The sequence below is a fragment of the Myotis nattereri genome (assembly GCF_964212035.1).
Source record: "Myotis nattereri genome assembly, chromosome: 21".
In the NCBI taxonomy this organism is placed as follows: Eukaryota; Metazoa; Chordata; class Mammalia; order Chiroptera; family Vespertilionidae; genus Myotis; species Myotis nattereri.
In genome coordinates this window covers 17,107,666-17,127,560 of record NC_138097.1, presented here as the reverse complement: position 1 = coordinate 17,127,560, position 19,895 = coordinate 17,107,666, and the positions used below count along the sequence as shown (strand labels likewise).

The window sequence follows — 19,895 nt, the reverse complement described above, 5'->3', positions numbered from 1 at the left end:
CCTCCTGGTGCAGAGGTGGAAGCTCAATGAGCCACCTGGGCTGGGCTGAAACTGGCTTTTAGGTGAGCACGAAAGCGGCTGGCTATCGCTCCCAGGGTGTCAGTACTCCAGTGACTAACCAGTAAGCACACTTACCTAACTCTTGCCCCTGACAGAGGTATACACTATTTTTCCCCAAGAAATCACCAAAGTCTAATTCAAAGGCTTTTTTCCCAGCCAATTTGGCAGTGAGGCCCCACACAATGGATTACTAGGGTTTCATGCGTGAATACAATGAAAACTAATGAACTACAGTTACCCACCACATCAATCATCTGACACAATAACTGAGCCCAAGCAGCCACACACAACAGAGTGTGCAAAGTTCACAGGCAACACTACAGTGCGTATGGCATCCATAATTCAGTGGTGAAATTATAAAGAAAAGCCACAACATGGGTGCCACAGAAAGCACGTTAGGGATTCCAGCGTTCAGCAGCACGTGTAGTATTTCACTTGTTGCTATCTGCCCACACCATTAAAATGTTCCCTGGGTGCAAACAATCGTATGTACACGGCTCTATCTCCAATCTGAAACAGCGCCTGCGACATACCGGGTTTGCAATCAATATCTGTTGAAAGACATGCAAACTGTTACATATTCCACAGCTTGTCAGCCCCTCCATAAGCAGTGACAGCCAGCACGCTGTAGTTTCCACAGCAGTATAGCCAAGGAGTTATAAGTAAGTAAATTCTAGTGACTTTCTACTTCTTAACCTTTTCCCCTAGTGAAGTACTTGTACTAAACACATGGATGCCTCCAGATTTGATTAAAGCTTTTTAAAAAAAATCAACAAAGAATGCAGAAAATCAACTGTTTCAGCAAGCCCGGGGTTTAGATATAATTCCATCACTTTCCCCACCAAACAAGTCCACCAGAAAGCTGTGTTATGATAAGATGACCACAATTGTGCTCGCACTTACTTTTCATGAGTAAGCAGCGTGTATTCTTGGGATTTTAAAAATGAGTTATGCATTTCACAACTGATTATTACAGTACACAGTTGAAACTATAAGCTTCTGAAGACCAGGGATCCAAAACAAAATGTGCTGTTTGGTGAACTAAGCAAAACAGTCAGTCATTCCCGATGTCCTCCTGGATGTGACAGTCATGTCCTACATTAAGAGCTAACCGGAAGTTCAGGGCCATCTGAGACTCGGTAGCTAACTCCACATGCACAAGGGTCAGGGCTTTGTTGCTCAATCACAAATAGTGTGTTTTAGGGTATGAATTCTGGCAACATTGGTTTTCTGGTTTTGGTGTTTTTCCCTCACCTGGGAATATTTTTTGTTTTTTCCATTGGTGTTTAGAGAGCAGGAGGGAGGGCGAGGGAGAGAAACATGGATGTAAGAGAGACACATGGTTTGGCTGCTTCCCACACAGGGCCTGGGGCACCGAAACCTGCAACTTGCCCTTGACCAGGAATCAGGAGACCCTCAGGGCCACAGCTCTATCCACTGAGCACCCTGCCGGGGTGGTTTGCTGATGCCTTAAAGCAGTGCCTCTGTGGCCTAGTGACCAGGGTTAGTCATGGTCATCCATTCCTCGGAGGTAAAATGAAATTCCCTGCGCACGTACTCGGCACACACACTCGTGATTAAGAATTTATCTGTTTAAGGGGAATGGAAATAAAGCACCTGGCTACCCCATAAAGGAGGAACCTGAAGCCACCTCTTCTGCAATAAATAAATCAGGAGGCGCTCTAGGTCGGAGACAGCGAGAGGCCTATTTTTACTGCTACCTCACCCTGAAAATCCTGCTCTGAAACACACGCCAATTTTAAGTTCCATTTAAAACTCTCTCTCCCTAAAAGATTGTCTTTCAAAACTCAAGCGATGCAAAGTAAGTTCCAGTCAAGTATTTTGGAAATATCCTCTTAGACATCAACTATCTTTGCATCTTATTTAACATTTGATTTTAAAGAATAACTCGTCATAAAAAACAGCTTTGCTCAACCCACTGTCTGCAGCCACTGCCACGCGCACCCGCCCTCCAGCCTGGGCCCACACCACGCACGCCCAAGGGCTCGACCCTGGGTGAGGGGTGACTGAGAGCCAGGCCTGGGTGGCAGGCACTACCCTTGAACTTACAGCCAGACTCGTCCTTTCAGTAGAAAAGGAATTTTTATCACGTGAGGGTCACACCCAGAAACTGAATGACATTTCCAAATTTTTCACCAAAATGATTCTTTGTAAAGCCACTTTCCTTAGCAGCATAGTGATCTGACTGTCTTATTTACAGTCCGTTTTATTCTTAGAACTGTAGTGAGTTTACATTTGGTCTCTAAATAGACAAAAGATGAAAGAGCAAGTAAAAGTCGGAGCCAGTACATTGTTTCCAGGATTGAAAAAACTGAGTGAAACTACTGTAATCTTTTCCTCCAAACCAAACAGGAAACAGTGCTCCACACGCTGCATTACAGCCCTCAGAGTCAGACACTGGTCTCACCCTCAGTATTTGCTGGGTTGGAGGGCTGACCTCTTCTTATCACTTGCTGACAGCCATCAATGGGCAGCAGGAGCCCTTCTTGAATATGAAACAAAAGTCTGCAAGTTACATCAGCGAGAGAGAGAGAGAGAGAGAGAGAGAGAGAGAGAGAGAGAGAGAGAGAGAGAGAGAGAGAGAGAGAGAGAGAGAGAGAGAGAGAGAGAGAGAGAGAGAGAGAATGAGAATGAGAATGACTTGAAAAGTAGCTAACAGATCCCTAGCCAATTTGGCTCAGTGGATAGAGTGTCGGCCTGTGGACTGAAGGGTCCCAGGTTCGATTCCGGTCAAGGGCATGGACCTCGGTCACAGGCTCCTCCCACCCAGGCCCTGGTCAGGGTGCCTGCAGAAGGCAACCAATCGATGTGTTTTCTGACATCGATGTTTCTCTTTCTCTCTCTCTCTTCCACTCTTCCTAAAAATCAATGGAAAAATATCCTCAGGTGAAGACTAAAAAAAAAAAAAAAAAGGTAGCTAACAAAGCTGTCCTAAAACAAACGTAAGAGTTGCAACTGTAGTCGGGATTATCCGCCAAGTACACAAATTACAGTTTGGCCAGGAATGTCTAAAATGCCAAACATGCTAACATAAAAAATTAAAAGCCTTTTGCCTTAAATACTATCAAAATATTTCTAGTATTTTTGTATACACTTAACAGGCCCAGGAAAATTTACTACACAACCAAGGGAATTCTCAGAAAAGACCGTGAGTTTTTAGTTTACCTTTAAAGCAAATATGACACAAATATGCATTGATCAGTAAGTATCAACATTAGAACTACTTTGTAACAGCCTTTCCGGACACAATTCCTGTCTGTAAAGGCTAATTTTCAATTCATTTGGTTCATTAATTTGGCTAATTTCCACAGTTCTTAACCTTCAAGTGTTTGTCTATTAAGAAAAGTCCACTGTGCCTCACTTGATACAATGAATCGATTCCTAAGAAGGTGTACTAATTTTCATACCAAACTACGCTACACTTTAAGAGATAACCACAGGGTTTAAAAAGGTGCTGTGCCTGTGACATAATGAAAATTGCAAGCAGGAAGATGTAACGAGCATATAATAGCACAATTTTAAATGTTATAGCTTCTCCCAAAAGTGACACAGCTTGAAGATGCAGAAGCCACTGCCACTTTCGTGATTCAACCAATGGAAATGATTCTAATAATTATTCATACCATTTCCTTGCATGATTAACAATGCTTTTGGTGAGACGGAGAGCCACCCTCCAGTTCCTGATTTCAATGTCTGAGTCATTTTGTATCAGGTACACTAGTAATTGTGTTCACAAATCCAGGTGTGTATCACACGTATCAAAACCTTTTCCTTTATTACTTCTAAAGTCAATATTAGTACAGAGAAGCCCTTGTAACTCAGGTATGTATTTTTTTACAAGTATCCTACACTTTCTTCTAGTGTTCTATGATGTGATTTGCTCTTTAGCAAAAAACAAACCAAAAAACAACTTTTTTTTTTTTGCCTATGGCCTGAGGAAGAAAACTCAGACTTAAAAGAAAAAAAAAAGTTGGCCAATAGTCCCAGCATCCTCTCTCCAATAATCTACAATGTTATTTTAATCATATATTCTAATTTTCCCTCTTGCTGCCAATTTACCAATAATTATTACTATATGTATTCCTCAGTACAATCTTTTTGGGAAAAAAATTACTGGTATTTATTAGAAATTTAAGTGCACGTACCCTTTGACCCAAAAATTACATTTTTCAGAATTTGACATATGGATATACTATGTGAGTATATAAATATAAAAATATAACACTGCTTACTACAATAGCAAAATCCTGGGAACAAGTTAGGCAATGATGACCCACCGCAGGTTTCTGGGACAGAAAACCATTCAACCATTACAAAGAACATCAAATCAAAGGTATTAGATTAGAGTTCTACAAACTATTATGCTAAAAATAAAAAAGCAAGCTGCCAAATGAATGTCTTCATTTCCTTTTTAAACTGAGGGTGGGGGGAAAAGAGTATGATATGAAAGGGATTCAGTGCAGAGCCTGCCTGTTAGTAAGCACTTTCATCCCCTTAAAGAAATAAATGCCACTTGAAAAAAAGATGGCTGAGTATTATTTCACTTTAGAATACAGCAATTTTAAAAAGTAAGTTTTCAGCCCTAGTCCGCCTGCAGAACAAAGGGTCCTGGGTTCGATTCCGGTCAAGGGCACATACTTCGGTTGAAGGCACCCACGCCGGGCCCGGGTCAGGGCGTGTGCAGGAGGCAACTAATCAATGTATTTCTCTCACATTGATATTTCTCTCTGGTCTTTCCCTCTCTCTCTAAAAAATCAATGGAAAAATATCCTCGGGTGAGGATTTAAAAAAAAACACACACAAACAAACAAAAATAAGCTTTCAACTCACATTCTACTCATAAGAATTTAAGAATGCACACGGCCCTACAATGCAATTATTTAACCCGGGACGCTTTTCATTACGGCATAAAATCTCAATGCCGTCACTCGGGAGGAAACGTGTGACGCCTTCTAAACCGTCTTAACTGCGGCCACCCACGGAAAACCTCATTTCTCCCGTCTCGAGATAACCTTTGAAAAGTGTACTGTCTTGGCTATCAGGCGGGAGAGATCACACTTGGGGAACAAAGTGACATTCTCTGTAATCTGGGAGCAAAGCCTTCCTCCAGGGGAAGCAAGCCCCATCAGAGGTACATACTGTGAGTTTATGTTAAAATCAAAGCAAAAAAAAAAAAACAAAACTTTTTTTTAAGTCATCGGATCAAGTTTTATCTTTAGGTTGTTCTACATCACTATCAAGTCAAAAGAACCAGATTAAAGTCTTTTTTTTTTTCTTTTTTGATTAAAGTATTCTCAAAGAATACTACATTCCTTAAAAGAATTTACCCAGGACTAAATTACGGAACCACTCTCTGGGCCTTAGTATATACCTGCTCCCAGATACTCCCAATAAACAGCTCAAATAGGAAAAAAACAAAACAAAACAAAACACCAAATACCTAAAACCACAAACTACTGTTTCAAGCGGCGAATTTATCTTCTAAGGGGGAGACTTTTTACTCTTCACACCTCTGTTCCTGAAGAACCAGTAACTTCTTTCTGATGAGAGAGATTACAATGTACAAAAGGAGAGGGTTTTTCACTGATTCTTCGAAACAAGGTTTCCAGGCACCAGAGAAAACAGCAGCCGACTTCAACACGCGAGGAAAGAACAAACTGGATGGGAAACAGGGTTACTTTTTTTCTTTTTTTTTTTTTTGCGGAGACCCACAGATCTTTTGTTTTCACTTTTAAGCGTTTCATCTCATTGTCCACTCGGTAAGGAGGGTATTTGCTGTTCACTTTTTGGAAAGTTTAAATTCAAACGAAAACTATTTAAAAAGGTGTGAAAGGGGTTGGGTTTTTGTTTTTTTAATTTTTCAGTGTTGCCTTCGGTAAATAATACAGGATGGAAGGAGAAAAAAGAAAAGAGAAGAGTAGACGGCCTCCTCCACAGCTGAGCGTTTTACAGCCGCGATGCCTTATCGCCGGGGCGCGCATTCCACCGTGAGTGACATCAGATCGAAACTGCACGGTTTCGCCGGGACCGAACCGCTCATCCCTCCCAACGCACGGCTACCGGGGTCCTGGCGGGGGACCCCCCCCTCCAACCCCAACCCCGACCCCGACCTCCGTCCCACCGCGGGCGGCCCGCGCCCCCCACTCCCGACGCCCAGCTCCCCGGCGCCGGACCTGTTGCGCGTCCCCGCCCCGCCCGCCGGGAGCCAGAGCCTGGCACCGACGCCCGCGGCGATGCACCTGCCCGACGGCGGCCCCGCGCGCCCGCCGCCCCCGCCCCGAGGCCCCGCCGTCGCCCCCGGGCCGCCGCCTGCGGGGAGGAGGAGGGCGGGGCGCGGGCCCGACGCCGGCGGCCGCCGCACTCGCGCTCGGGACGGACCCCAGCGGCCCTGGGAGGCGCTCGCTCACCTTGGCGGCCGCGGCCCTGGCCGACATCTTGTCTCCCTCCGGCGCCGCGCGAGGCTCCCCGGACCCGAAACTCCGCGCCACCGGCCCGCCGGCTCCTCACGCCACAGCCCAGATCAACATCTCCCGGGAGCGAGCGGGGCTGAGGGCGGGTGGGGGGGTGGGGGGAGGCCGGCCCGAGAGGCCCGGCCCACGGGGAGGGGACTCAACTCGGACAAAAGTCCGGGGAACGCCCGCCCGCCCGCCCGGCCGGCCCGCCCCGCCCGGGTCCTCTCCACGGGGCGCGCCCGGCCGGCGCCTCCCGCCCTCCGAGTGTGGCCGCCCGCGCGGCCTCCCCAAGCTCGGGCTGCCCGGCCACGTCGGCCTCGCCCGCTCGTCCCTCCGGGGGCCTCCTGCCGTCCCCGCTGCCCGCCCGGAGGTTCCTCGGAAACCGGCTTCGGCGCAACTTCGCGGGAACGGCGCGCGGGGAAGGGACACGGCGTCGGCGGGCTGAGCCGGAGCCGGCAACTGCGGGCGGCCACGCAAACCTGCCGGCGCGGCGCGGCCCACTGAGCATGCTCAGCTGGGCGGGGGCGGGGCCACGCTGGGGGCAGGGCGCGTGGGGGCGTGGTTTGGAGTGGGCGGGGTGTGGTGGGCGGGGTCGTGCTTGTGGGCGGGGCCAGCGCCCCCCGCCCGCTTCCTGCTGCAGGACGCCCCCAGTCGCGGAAGGAAAAGGCCAGTTTCCGAAGTAACTTGGGAGCCTGCGTTTCCGCTGGCGCGCGAGTCTTCCTGTTTGTTTTTACCGAGGGTCCGGCGGAAATCGCCCCCAAGCAACAAGCCCCTGAGTTTTTTGTAAACTCCTAAAGATAACTTTACCATTTTGTCCTAAACCAGCCACAGCCCCAAGCAGCCACAGCCCCTGCACCTCCTACCTGCGCATCCTTCCTTCACCTGGGAAATAACGGTGCTCACAGCTGCACCACGTGTCTGGGGCCTGCTGCTCCGCGGAGGGCAAAATGCCTGTGGTGTGTGGTGTTTTTTTGTTTTTCTTTCTGTCAAGTGCATCCCGGCTCTCATCTCTGATGAGCTCCTCACAAGGTCAAAATAATTGCACTGGTTCTTGACAAACCGACTGACCTAAGTAAAACTGGTAATGAGGTCACGGGCATTCCGGGCAAGCCGGCTGGTTCACTCACCTTAGGCCCTCAAGGTATACCCAAGTCTTTTTCTCCCAAGTGCAGCGAGCCAGCTCTTAAAAATACATGTTGCCATCAAAAATGCTGGAATTCTTGCCCGGCCAGCATGGCTCAGTGGTTGAGCGTTGACCTATGAACCAGGAGGTCACGGTTGGACTCCTAGTTGGGGCGCACATGTCCCCCGGTTGCAGGATGGATCCCCAGTGTGGGTGTGCAGGAGGCAGCCGATCTATGATTCTTTCTCATCATTGATGTTTCTCTCCCTCTCCCTTCCTCTCCCTTCCTCTCTGAAGTCAGGAAAAAAAAGATTTTTTTTTAATGCTAAAATTCTTAGTAGTGAGTGCAGAGGGATGTGGTTGCCATGTAATTCTAAACCCAGTTCTTCCAGCTCAGCCTGTGCAAAGACGCGCAGTTCACGGTCCGGTTTACTGGGCCATTACTCAAACTGCCCACCGGGCTGGCTGGCGGCCTTGATAAACACCAAGGAACATGCAAGAAACGTTTCCCTGCACTGTGTAAAATGCAAAGCTCCTCGCACATGCCAAGAATTCTTAGTAACCTGAAATGATAACACCCTTAAAGTACCCAGGATACAGCCACTAAAGGTACACAAGAGCTGGATAAAAGCATAAAGATCAAGTTCTATAGGGTGGTTTTTCTCTTTCGAATTCAGCGGTATGAAAAGATCAGAGTTATCTTAACCAATAAATATCTGTACGTCATACATAAACAATTAGGATTTTCAATATGGGGGTAAGGGAGGAGGGTGGGAGGGGAACCGGGTGGAGGGGAGCTATGGGGGGGGGGGGGAAGAGGAACAACTGTAATAATCTGAACAATAAAGATTTAATTTAAAAAAAAAAGATTTTCAATATGAAGTACCATATATTTTGAAATTCGATGCTACCTGAACCAGGAAAAAAGCATTCTGCAAGTCAAAGCCTTATCAACCGCCGCCCCCCCCCCCAACCTCCTTGCATAGAAATAAAGTCACTTTTTAAAAAAGTCATGTATTTTTCTTTGTTTTTAGACAAAGTGTTATTTCTTCTTATAAGAACTGTAATTAACATGTCCTTATGAGCAAACGCTATTTTTTATGAATGTGGGAGATTTTTTTATTTTAAAAGGTAGTTGTGGGAGACTGGGAATGGAAACGTGACCTCCTGGTTCACAGGTCGACACTCACCACTGAGACACCCTGGCTGGGCTCCGTGTTTTTTTTATTTGTCACTTTCCATCAAGTCTCTTGTATATCATTTAAGTGCTGGATGACGACAATTTGCCAACGATCTAATACATCAGATTACAGTTTTAGTATATTTTACTTTTGCCATGGCTTAATAAATAATAAAATCAGGCCCAAAAAAAATTCCACTTTGAGAAGATACTATGATTTAAAAATTGCACTAATAAAAACACTTCCTTGAATTGTAGTGTCCTTTTGAAATTGTTCCATGGTATTTATATCTAAATTAAGCTGACGAATGTATATTTTATGTATCACCTTTGCTCCAAAAATGCAGAGAAAGTTTGTATCCTTTGTAAAAAGAACGGTAGCCCTAGCCGGTGGTTTGGCTCAGTGGGTAGAGCCTTGGCCTGCAGACTGAAGGGTCGCCGGTTCAATCCCGGTCAAGGGCATGTACCTTGGTTGCAGGCTGGATCCCCGGCCCCAACCGGGGCCCATTGGAGAAGCAACCGATTGATGTGTCTCTCTCACATCGATGTTTCTCTCTGTGTCTCTCCCCTTCCCTTCCACTCTCTCTAAAAACCAATGGGAAAATGTCCTCGGGTGAGAATGAACAATAAATAATGATCATGGTAAAACACGGTTGTCAAAAGCTAAGAAGACAGCTCCTTTGCTTTGGCTTATTTGGGGGGAGATGCTTTCCTAAGAAGTGAAAAGCATGATTCAGTTGTCCCTTTAGCAACGAAGAGTTTATCCACTAAACACCCAAGAAATGTGGACATTATACCACAAGTTTAAGGCTGAGGTAGGAAAGTGGTTAGAGCTCCCCCCTGGACTTCTGGTTGGGAGGAATACAAGCGCATTTGAGGTCCTCATCTAGAGTTAAAGTAACGCTTAACCAAGAATCTCTTTCGGTTCCACAATTTTATCTTATTTCTGATCCTCTCATGCAAGCTGAACAGGAAACGAAACACCACAACACTTACAAACACAACTTCCTGTGGGATTTTTGGTGTCTGCGGCTCAGAATGAAAAAAACACACACACACCACGTGTGCAAAACCTTCGCGAGTCTTAGAATGAACCACTTGGCCAAACAGCCGTGACCCAATGAATAACGATGTGCACACTCACACTGTATATGTTTATGTTCTCTATGCATATATTTCCATTACAAAAAAGAATATCCTTAGGAAAAAATATCTGTTATTTCGGGTCCGAGCTAGGAGTTTATGTATGAAATGCAAAGGGGAAGCAAAGACCGCTGTGATAGAACAGGAGGCGGTTTTCATTTTGTCCCAGGAGAGACTACAGATACAAAACACTAGAAGTAGGAGAACTCTATCAAAGCATTGTAGAGTAACAATGATAATAATCCTAATTTTACTCCTATGCCATAACTCAGTGTCCGGGGGAGTTACAAATTCTATAAATTGATTCAGAGTTTTCCTCTGCCAATAAAGTCATTATACCATTAAATAAAGAAGATCTTTTTAGGCACAAATACACAGAGAGTGTATTTCCAGATCAATTTCTGTGTATTTATTTGCACATACTAGTATGTATGGAGAGAGAGAGATTGATTGATTGATTGATTGATTGATTGATTCCTTAAAAGAAGCTGAATGGCCCAGTCCCTCTGAGTGTAATGTTTGGATTTTATTTTTACAGTGTTTGTGATCAAACACTTATAATAATAACCTTTTAAAACAAACAAAATATAGAAAAGTTAGTGCAACTCCACTTAAAAAGGAGCAAATACATTTTTATATTTCAAATAACTTTTAAAAGGGAGTAAACTATCTACATTTATTTGCAAAAGAGATAGTGGAAGGACAACTAAGAACAAATCACAGGAGAGGGAGAAGAAGAAAGAGGGAGAGAGAAGCATGGATGGGCTGCCTCCTGCACACACCCCACACTGGGGATGGAGCCCGCAACCCGGACATGTGCCCTGACCGGGAATCGAACCCTGACCTCCTGGTTCATAGGTCGACGCTCAGCCCCTGAGCCACACCGGTTGGTCTGGGAGAGCATTTTTTATCTCCCGCCCCTGCCTCTCCTTTTGAAAGGGCAACAGGAACCGCTGAGGGAAAGCCACCTGGTTCATCAACACTAAATAGACACTCTCTTTGGGTAAAAAAAGGGTGGACACAGATGGTGAGAGCATCCGAAAGAGCATGAGGTGGGTGGCTCATGCCCGGTGCGGGCTCCATCCCCAGTGCGGGGCGTGCAGGGGGCAGCCGATCCCTGATTCTCTCTCCTCATCATTGATGTTTCTCTCTCTCTCTCCCTCTCCCTTCCTCTCTCAAATCAATAAAACTTTTTTTTTTTTAAGAAAAGAGCATGAGTTGGATAATCTGGGGAAGATCTCCTGGTGCAAACATTGTCTCATGGGCACAACAGAAGTGGGGTTCCGTGGGGGGCTGGTGTGGATGAGCGAGGGGGGCAGAGGCAGACGCATCCCAAGACCCTCACTGGCCATAACTTTCAGGGCTCGGAGGAGGCCCACGCCAAAGCTCTTATTCATCGGTAACACCATGAGGCCCGTCAGTGTGGGATGGGTTCTTTGTGGCTCGCGCCCATTGTGGAAAGATACATATTATCAAGCTGCATATTTTGTTTCTGTGACAAGCTCTAATTTTAAACGTGATTAATACTTCCATTGGCGAGTGCGTGTTCCATGGAGATGAAAAGCTGTATGAAAGCTGGGCGCGTTCAAAAACAAAAACAAAAACACACACATACGTACAAATCCAGCTGAGATGTGTGTGTGTGTGTGTGTGTGTGTGTGAGAGAGAGAGAGAGAGAGAGAGAGAGAGAGAGAGAGAGAGAGCAAGGGTTGTGTTTTGAAAGGGAGTGGTTTCCTGACTCTTGGGGTTGAGTGGAAACATTCTTAAGCCAAATTCATTTCTCTGATATCCTGAAGGCAAAGAAACGGGCGCCTGAAATAGCCTAAAACGCTGCTTACACATAGAATCAATGCAAGTGAACGAAGGCATGCGGCCACACCCACCAGTGCTCCTCTGAATTAGTCTAGCCCAGGGGTGGGCAAACTCTGTGACTCGAGGGCCACAATGGGTTCCTAAACTGGACCGGAGGGCCGGGACAAAAGCATGGATGGAGTGTTTGTGTGAACTAATATAAATTCAAAGTAAACATCATTACATAAAAGGGTACGGTCTTTTTTTTTTTTTTTTTTTTTTTTTAGTTTTATTCATTTCAGACGGGCCGTAGTTTGCCCACGGCTGGTCTAGGCGGCTGGACTGGAACATTTAGCAACTCGGCGTACTTTTCACTCACTCATTCATTCAATTTTCACTGTTCGGCGCGTATTCCTATCATCTCTTCCTGCGTGCCAGTCTTGTAAATTTAATTCTGTGGGGTTTTTTTTCTTTTTTAATCTTCACCAGAGAGCATGCTTTGATGGATTTTAGAGAGAGAGGGAGGGAGAGGAAGAGAGGGAGGCACCCCCATCTTCTCCCCCCACCCCCCAATCCCTAACCCCTGACCACGACGAATCCACTCTCCATGTCTATAATTATATTACTTCACGCATATGACATAACTGGCATCATACAGTGTATAGCCTTTTTTGAATTGGCTTTTTCAACTCAGCACAATTTCCTGGGGGTTTATACAAGTTGTTGCACGTATCAAAGATTCCTTCCTTTTTTTTAAAAAAAAAAAATGTACTTATTGATTTCAGAGAGGAAGAAAGAGGGAGAGAAACATCCATGGTGAGAGAGAATCATGGATCGGCTGCCTCCTGCACGCCCCCGACTGGGGATCCAGCCCACAATCTGGGCCTGTGCCCTGGCGGGGAATAGAACCCTGACCTCCTGGTTCACGGGTAGATGCTCAACCACTGAGCCACTCCGGCCGGGCAAACATCTTGACTGTCACTTGATGAGAGCTCTTCACCATCAGCCTGCAGACCAAAGGGTCCCGGGTTGGGTTCCGGTCAAGGGCACATACCTCGGTTGTACGCTCCTCCCTGGCTTGGGCCCTGGTCGGGGCATGTGCAGGAGGCAACCGATTTATGTGTCTCTCTCATATCAATGTTTCTCTCTGTCTTTCCCTCTCTCTTCCACCCTCTCTTAAAAAAAAAAAAAAATCAATGGAAAAATATCCTGGGGTGAGGATTAAAAACAAGCAAAAGAAAAACTTGAGATGTTACTGGTTTTGCTCCCTCTGGCTGGAAAGCTGAGAGGCGCATCAGCGCTTGACAGCTCATCCTCGGTCAGACGCCCGGTCAGACTCCCGGAGCGCAGAGCAAGTTGGAATTAGCCACAAAGTAAAAATTACAGCATCCAGAGACCTGCAAACCTTTCAGATTCTGCTGATCCCGGGACCTCCAATTACATGGTAACGAAGTGTTGCAAAGTAGACAACCCCACAGGCGGGTCTCTTTTTTAATGAGTAGCTGGGAACCCTGTTCCATCAGCAGGCCGTTCGTGCACAAGCATCAATTATTTTCCGTGGGTTCAATATTTTGGCTGAAATCTGTCCCCCCTACCTCCCCGCTCCTGCCCTTCTGCTTGGTCAGCTTTCTGGCTTGAACTAGCCAGACTCGACCTCAACCCCGGTGCAGACGGCATCGAAAACGCCGGACTCAGCGCCTGACGGCCAAGTTTAAGGTCTGGCCTTCCAGGCGCATGGGGAGGGGGTCGGGCTCGCACCCCTTCTGGTCAACCTTAGGCCGGCATATTCTCCCTTTGCGGGCTCTTCTCCTCCTCCTCTTCCTCCTCCACCTCCTCCTCCTCCTCCTTCTTCTTCTTTTTAAATGTTTTTATTGGGGATCAAGCCTGCAACCCGGGGATCAAACCGGTGACCTCCTGGTTCACAGGTCGATGTTCAACCAGTGAGCCATGCGGGCCAGGCTCTTTGTACCTTTTTGATACATATATTTTATTTTTTGTTTCTATATTTTGTGGTTTTTTTAAAATATGGTTTTTTTTTAATATATTTTATTGATTTTTTACAGAGAGGAAGGGAGAGAGATAGAGAGCTAGAAACATCGATGAGAGAGAAACATCAGAGAGAAACATCAATCAGCCGCCTCCTGCACATCTCCCACTGGGGATGTGCCCACAACACAGGTACATGCCCTTGACCGGAATCGAACCTGGGACCCTTCAGTCCGCAGGCTGACGCTCTATCCACTGAGCCAAACCGGTTTCGGCAAAATATGTTTTTAAAAATATGTTTGTATTGATTTCAGAGAAAGGAAGGGAGAGGAAGAGAGAAAAACATCAATGATGAGACAGAATCATCCATCGGCTGCCTCCTGCACGCCCCCTACTGGGGATCGGGCCTCAACTCGGGAATCAAACCAGTGACCTCCTGGTCTGTAGGTTGACACTCAATCACTAAGCCACCCCAGCCGGGCACAACATTTGTAATTATTACAAATATTTATAAAGGTTAGATAGAGAGAAATAAACCCTTGAGAGGGGCTCTATTTTCACACACACACACCAGCTTCATCCTGAACACAATGGCTGTGCCATTAAAGCTGATCAGAGGAAGTGATCCCCGGTGGCGACTTACCCTCGTAGCGACATGAAAATAAACACCAGTACCTCTAAAAAGAAAAATAATGAGACAACTCAAAGCTCTACGACATGCACTTTTACACGGGGACTGAAGGCACGCGTCTTCAGGAACATGAAAGCGATTTCCGAAGATCAACACCCAAATCTGCCGGAAGAAGGGCAGCCTGTGAGAGCGACTCACACCATGTTATCCCGCGTTACAGCATAAGGCGGCCCTGGCCGGTGTGGCTCAGTGGATAGGGCATCGGCCTGCGGACTGAAGGGTCCCGGGTTCAGTTCCAGTCAAGGGCACAGGCCCGGGTTGTGGGCTTGATCTCCAGTGTGGGGCGTGCGGGGGGCGGCCGATCAGTGACACTGTGTCATGATTGATGTTTCTGTCTCTCTCTCCCCCTTCCTCTCTGAAATCAATAAAGGTATATTTTTTAAAACACACAGACACACACACACACACAGAGAAATGCCACCGTGTTTTTCAAAAGTGAGACCCACCACACACACCTGCATGTCTAGCAGATGGTCGCCAGGCACAAACCACGAGGCCCCTGGGTGCCCATGAATCATGTATGAGGAACCGGATCTGCCCCGGGCTCCCACCCAGCTTAGAGCACGTGGAAAAATGACAAGACTGTTTGGCGGCGCTGCTTACGTGGAATACATATAGTTTGCCAAACTCTAAATCAGGGGTCCTCAAACTTTTTAAACAGGGGGCCAGTTCACTGTCCCTCAGGCCGTTGGAGGGCCGGACTATAGTTTAAAAAAAAACAAAAAACTATGAACAAATTCCTGTGCACACTGCACATCTCTTATTTTGAAGTTAAAAAACAAAACGGGAACAAATACAATATTTGTATTTGCATGTGGCCCGCGGGCCGTAGTTTGAGGACCCCTGCTCTAAATCCTTGTGCAAAATGTCATGTTTTTGCATCACAAGTTGTTGCGTGTATCAAACCTGGCCAGTTTGGCTCAGTGGATAGAGCGTCGGCCTGCGGATCGATGGGTCCCGGGCACAATTCTGGTCAGAGGCATGTACCTCCATTGCAGGCTCAGGCCCTGGTCGGGGCGTGTGCAGGAGGCAACCCATGGATGTGTTTCTCTCGCATCGATATTTCTGTCTCTCCCTCTCTCTTCCACTCTCCCTAAAAATCAATGGGAAAATATCCTCAGGTGAGGATTAAAATAATTTTTTTTAATGTAATGTTTGTTATATGTAGAATATATATGCCCCGGCTGGTGTGGCCCAGTGATTGAGAGTCGGCCTATGAACCAGGAGGTCAGGGTTCGATTCCGGGTCAGGGCACAGGCTTGATCCCCAGCAGGAGGCGTGCAGGAGGCAGCCGATCAATGTGTCTCTCTCGCATCGCTGTCTCTCTCTCTGTCTCTCCCCCGCCCTTCCACTCTCTCTAAAAATCAAGGGAGCAGACATCCTCACGTGAGAAGAGCAGCAACGACAAGCGAAGGGATGCATTTCACACTGAATGTGAACTGTACGGGCAGTCACTTTTTCAAGTTGCTTCCTTGTTCATATGAATCATTTCCCGGTGACTTCGGAGGACCAAGATTGTACGTGAACCTCGTCCATCTGCAATGACACAGTGGCTCCGACAGTTATCTCTTTCATCTTTTCTCTTCTCGGAAGTGTTTGAGGCTGGACATACAGGTAGACGCTGGAGAGTCCAAGCGAAAAAGGAACCAGAGGTGAAGTGACTCACCCACAGTCTTGGTGGGAAGGACAAGACTGGAAACCAGCATCCTTTGGCTTCTGTGGTTTTTTACTTTTTTAAAAATTGATTTTGGAGAGAGAGAGAGAGAGAGAGAGAGAGAGAGAGAGAGAGAGAGAGAGAAGAGAGAGAGAGAACGAGGGAGGGAGAGAGAGAGAAACATCGACTTGTCCCACTTATTGGTGCATTCATTGGCTGATGCGTGCATGTGCCCTGACTGGGGATGGAACCTGCAACCCTGGCGAACGGGGATGATGCTCGAACCAACTAAGGTATCCGGCCAGGGTGCTACATTATAAATTTTTTAAAATATATTTTTATTGATTTCAGCGAGAGGAAGGGAGAGGGAGAGAGAGAGAGAAACATCCATGATGAGACAGAATCATGCATGGATCGGCTGCCTCCTGCACGCCCCCTACTGGGGATCGAGCCCGCAACCAGGGCATGTGCCCTGACGGGGAATCGAACCCTGACCTCCTGGTTCGCAGGTTGATGCTCAACCACTGAGCCACGCCAGCTGGGCCCCCCACATTTCTTATCAGAGAGATATGCAAGCTGCTTTCTCGCCGACAAATCCTCTGTACTTGGCATCCTTTGGCTTCATGGAACCCAAGCGTCAACTTTTATGTGCTTTTTATTATTCCTTTTAACGTGTTGTTTATAAACACCTCTGTGTTGTTCGTACATCTCTTTTCTAGAATAAAAGATATATACATATTATCATAAGCCAGCAGTAAGCTAAATTTAGAAGGCTTAATTTAAGCCAGGTCACAGTTCGATTCCCGGTCAGGGCACACGCCTGGGTTGCGGGCTCCATCCCCAGTGGGGGGCGTGCAGGAGGCAGCCGATCCACGATTCTCTCTCCTCATTGATGTTTCTCTCTCTCTCTCTCCCTCTCCCTTCGTCTCTGAAATCAATAAAAAGATATAAAATAAATAAAAGAAGCTGTCTGCCCATGATTGGTCAGCGGACAGTAATACATTTCCAAGGACCAGCTGCGAAGGCATGCTTCCACCCTTGGCAACTGGAAGAGAGGAAATATAGAGCCGACAGAGACCTGGATGTCAATACAGCTTGAAGCTTTTTTTTTTTCCTTTTTCTTTTGGTGATCAGACGCCTTCTCCCTTTCAAAAATAGCAGCGTATGAATTCCCTGTGAGAGCTTCCCATGGAGACTTGCATGAAGGTCTGGCATGATTTACCCCCGTACCCCTGAGTCCCCCCCCCACCCCCCACCCCCCACACACACACTCCTGCTCCCTCTGACGACACCCACCTCAACGCCAACACACTTCCCCTCACGGATTTAGCACGGGCTTGCGTCACCAGCTATATTGAGAGCTCGCCTTCCACCCTTCGAGAAATAGAAACGTTGCTGTGATGGGTGTGTTTTGTTGATGAAGAAGAAGCTGTGTCCACTGTGTCTAAACCAGCGGCTCCCAGCGTGGGCCACACGCCCCACCGGGGGGGCAGTTTGATGTTTGAGGGGGGCGATTCGAGAATGCGTTATTTTTTTTTAAATATATTTTTATTCATTTTTTACAGAGAGGAAGGGAGAGAGATAGAGAGTTAGAAACATCGATGAGAGAGTAACATCGATCAGCTGCCTCCTGAACATCTCCCACTGGGGATGTGCCTGCAACCAAGGCACATGCCCCTGACCGGAACCGAACCCGGGACCCTTCAGTCCACAAGCCAAGGCTCTATCCACTGAGCCAAACTGGCTTCGGCGAGAATGAATTATTCACAGTGAATGTTCTGCATTTCTTATGGTTCGAGGGGCCTCGTAGATAGTCTATACATATATACCGCGACCTATCTATGCATTTCAGTTCTCTGTGATATGTTTTGAAACTTTATTTGCTGTTTTTTGTATCACTTCTTTTTTTTTTTTTTTTAAACAATTCCTTAGTGAGTTCTTTCTCAGTCCGTCTACTGTCCTTTCGCCCTTTTGTTTTCCTCTCTCGTGGACGCCATGTTCTTTGGCAGCGGGTTGAGACCAAGTTCATGGCCTTTTCGGCCTCCTCCACCTGAACAGGCGTTCACTTTTTTAATAATAAGAATTCTGTGTCACGGGGGCGGGGGTCAGGATTTTAGCGATGCTTAGGTGGGGCGTGGCCAAAAAGGGTGGGGATCCACTGGTCTAAACACATCATTTCTGTGTATTTTTAAAATTGATTTCAGAGAAGAAGGGGGAGAGAGAGAGAGAGAGAGAGAGAGAGAGAGAGAGAGAAGGAGAGAGACACATCCATGATGAGAGAGAATCACGGACCAGCTGCCTCCTGCACGCCCCCTACTGGGGGTTGAGCCCGCAACCCGGGCCTGTGCCCTGACCTGGAATCGAACCTTGACCTCTTGGTTCCTAGGTAGATGCTTAACCTCTGAGCCATGCTGGCCGGGCCGTTTCTGTACTTGAACGTGGCTCTGGGGGGGATGCAGGGTGCACACTCCACCCTGGTCCGCAAACAAACGGACAGCATTCTTCATCTTATTGCGTGCACTCCCCACGCCGTGTGTCCCGTGGAATGTGTGTGGGATCGCCTCTACCAGAGGACAAAGCCAGCCTGAGGTTTGTACATTTTATTCATGAACCAAAAAAAATTAAAAAAAGCCAACACAACACAACACAGGCTGCCTTCACGGAACTCAAATGTCAGGTCGGAAAACAGGGCGCGGGAATGTGCGGGAGCCCCGCACGGGGTTTGACCTGTGGGAAAGGAGAACTCGCCTTTCGCAAAAACAAATGAGGGGTGAGGTGGGTTTAATACAAGCAGGGAAGCCTTGCCTTAGCTCATTCGGCTCAGTGGTTAGAGCACCAGCCCCAAAGAGCTACCAGTTCGATTCCCGGTCAAGGGCACGTACCTGGGTTGCAAGTTCGATCCCCCCGCCCAGGTCAGGGCACGTGTGGGAGGCAACCCATCGATGTGTCTCTCTCACATTGATGTCTCTCTCTCTCTCTCCCTCTCCGTTCCACTCTCTCTCTAAAAAATCATTGGGAGAAAAAATATCCTGGGGTGAGAGTTAACAAAACAGCAACAACAACAAACACCAGTTTGGAATTGGAGAAGAAATACTAGACAGGTCAGTGGACCAGGATAAAGGATTCCAAATGCTTCAGAGAATGTAATGTCCTACACGGTATACGGTAATGGTGTGTGATGCTACCATAAAGGCAGCATTTGAAGAAAAGAGGTGACTGCTCCATGCGTTCAATGCCGCTAGGGAAGGTAGCTAGCTGGAGGAAACGAAGCCAGGCTCCTCTCATTCCTTACACCCACATCAACTTCAAAGTCTCTGCATGTCAAAGGATCCAAGTTTCTAAATGTAAAAACAAAGTCATAAGAGAACGCCTGGGGGAAGAGTGGATATGGGGGCGCGGGGGGGAGGGGGGGTGGCGATCTTAAAGATGGGAGGAACAGTCACTTTCTATGCAGGACGACACCTAACATCAAACAGTAAGCAGGGGAAATACTCACAATGGGGAGACGAAGACCTAACTTCCTGCATTTATTTATTTTTTTTTAAATATATTTTATTGATTTTTTACAGAGAGGAAGGGAGAGAGATAGAGAGTTAGAAACATCGACGAGAGAGAAACATCGATCAGCCGCCTCCTGCACATCCCCCACCGGGGATGTGCCCGCAACCCAGGCACATGCCCTTGACCGGAATCGAACCTGGGACCTTTCAGTCCGCAGGCCGACGCTCTATCCACTGAGCCAAACCGGTTTTGGCGCTTCCTGCATTTAGAATGGGCTCATGTGAACAAATGAA

General features: G+C 47.2%; 1 protein-coding gene across 3 annotated transcripts in view; it reads right to left on the bottom strand.

Moving 5' to 3' along the window:
• Window positions 1–19,895, bottom strand: part of TJP1 (tight junction protein 1) — a gene marked incomplete at its 5' end in the record, with an annotated part of 90,671 nt that overhangs the window by 48,508 nt on the left and 22,268 nt on the right. Inside the window, one exon of one of the 3 annotated variants that reach the window (XM_081114837.1) lies at window positions 6,489–6,623. The exons of the other annotated variants lie outside the window; for them this stretch is intronic. Coding sequence (XP_080970963.1) covers window positions 6,489–6,515 — 27 coding nt within the window. Of the gene's footprint in view, window positions 1–6,488; window positions 6,624–19,895 lie in introns of those variants that run through there. 3 annotated transcript variants of the gene reach the window in all.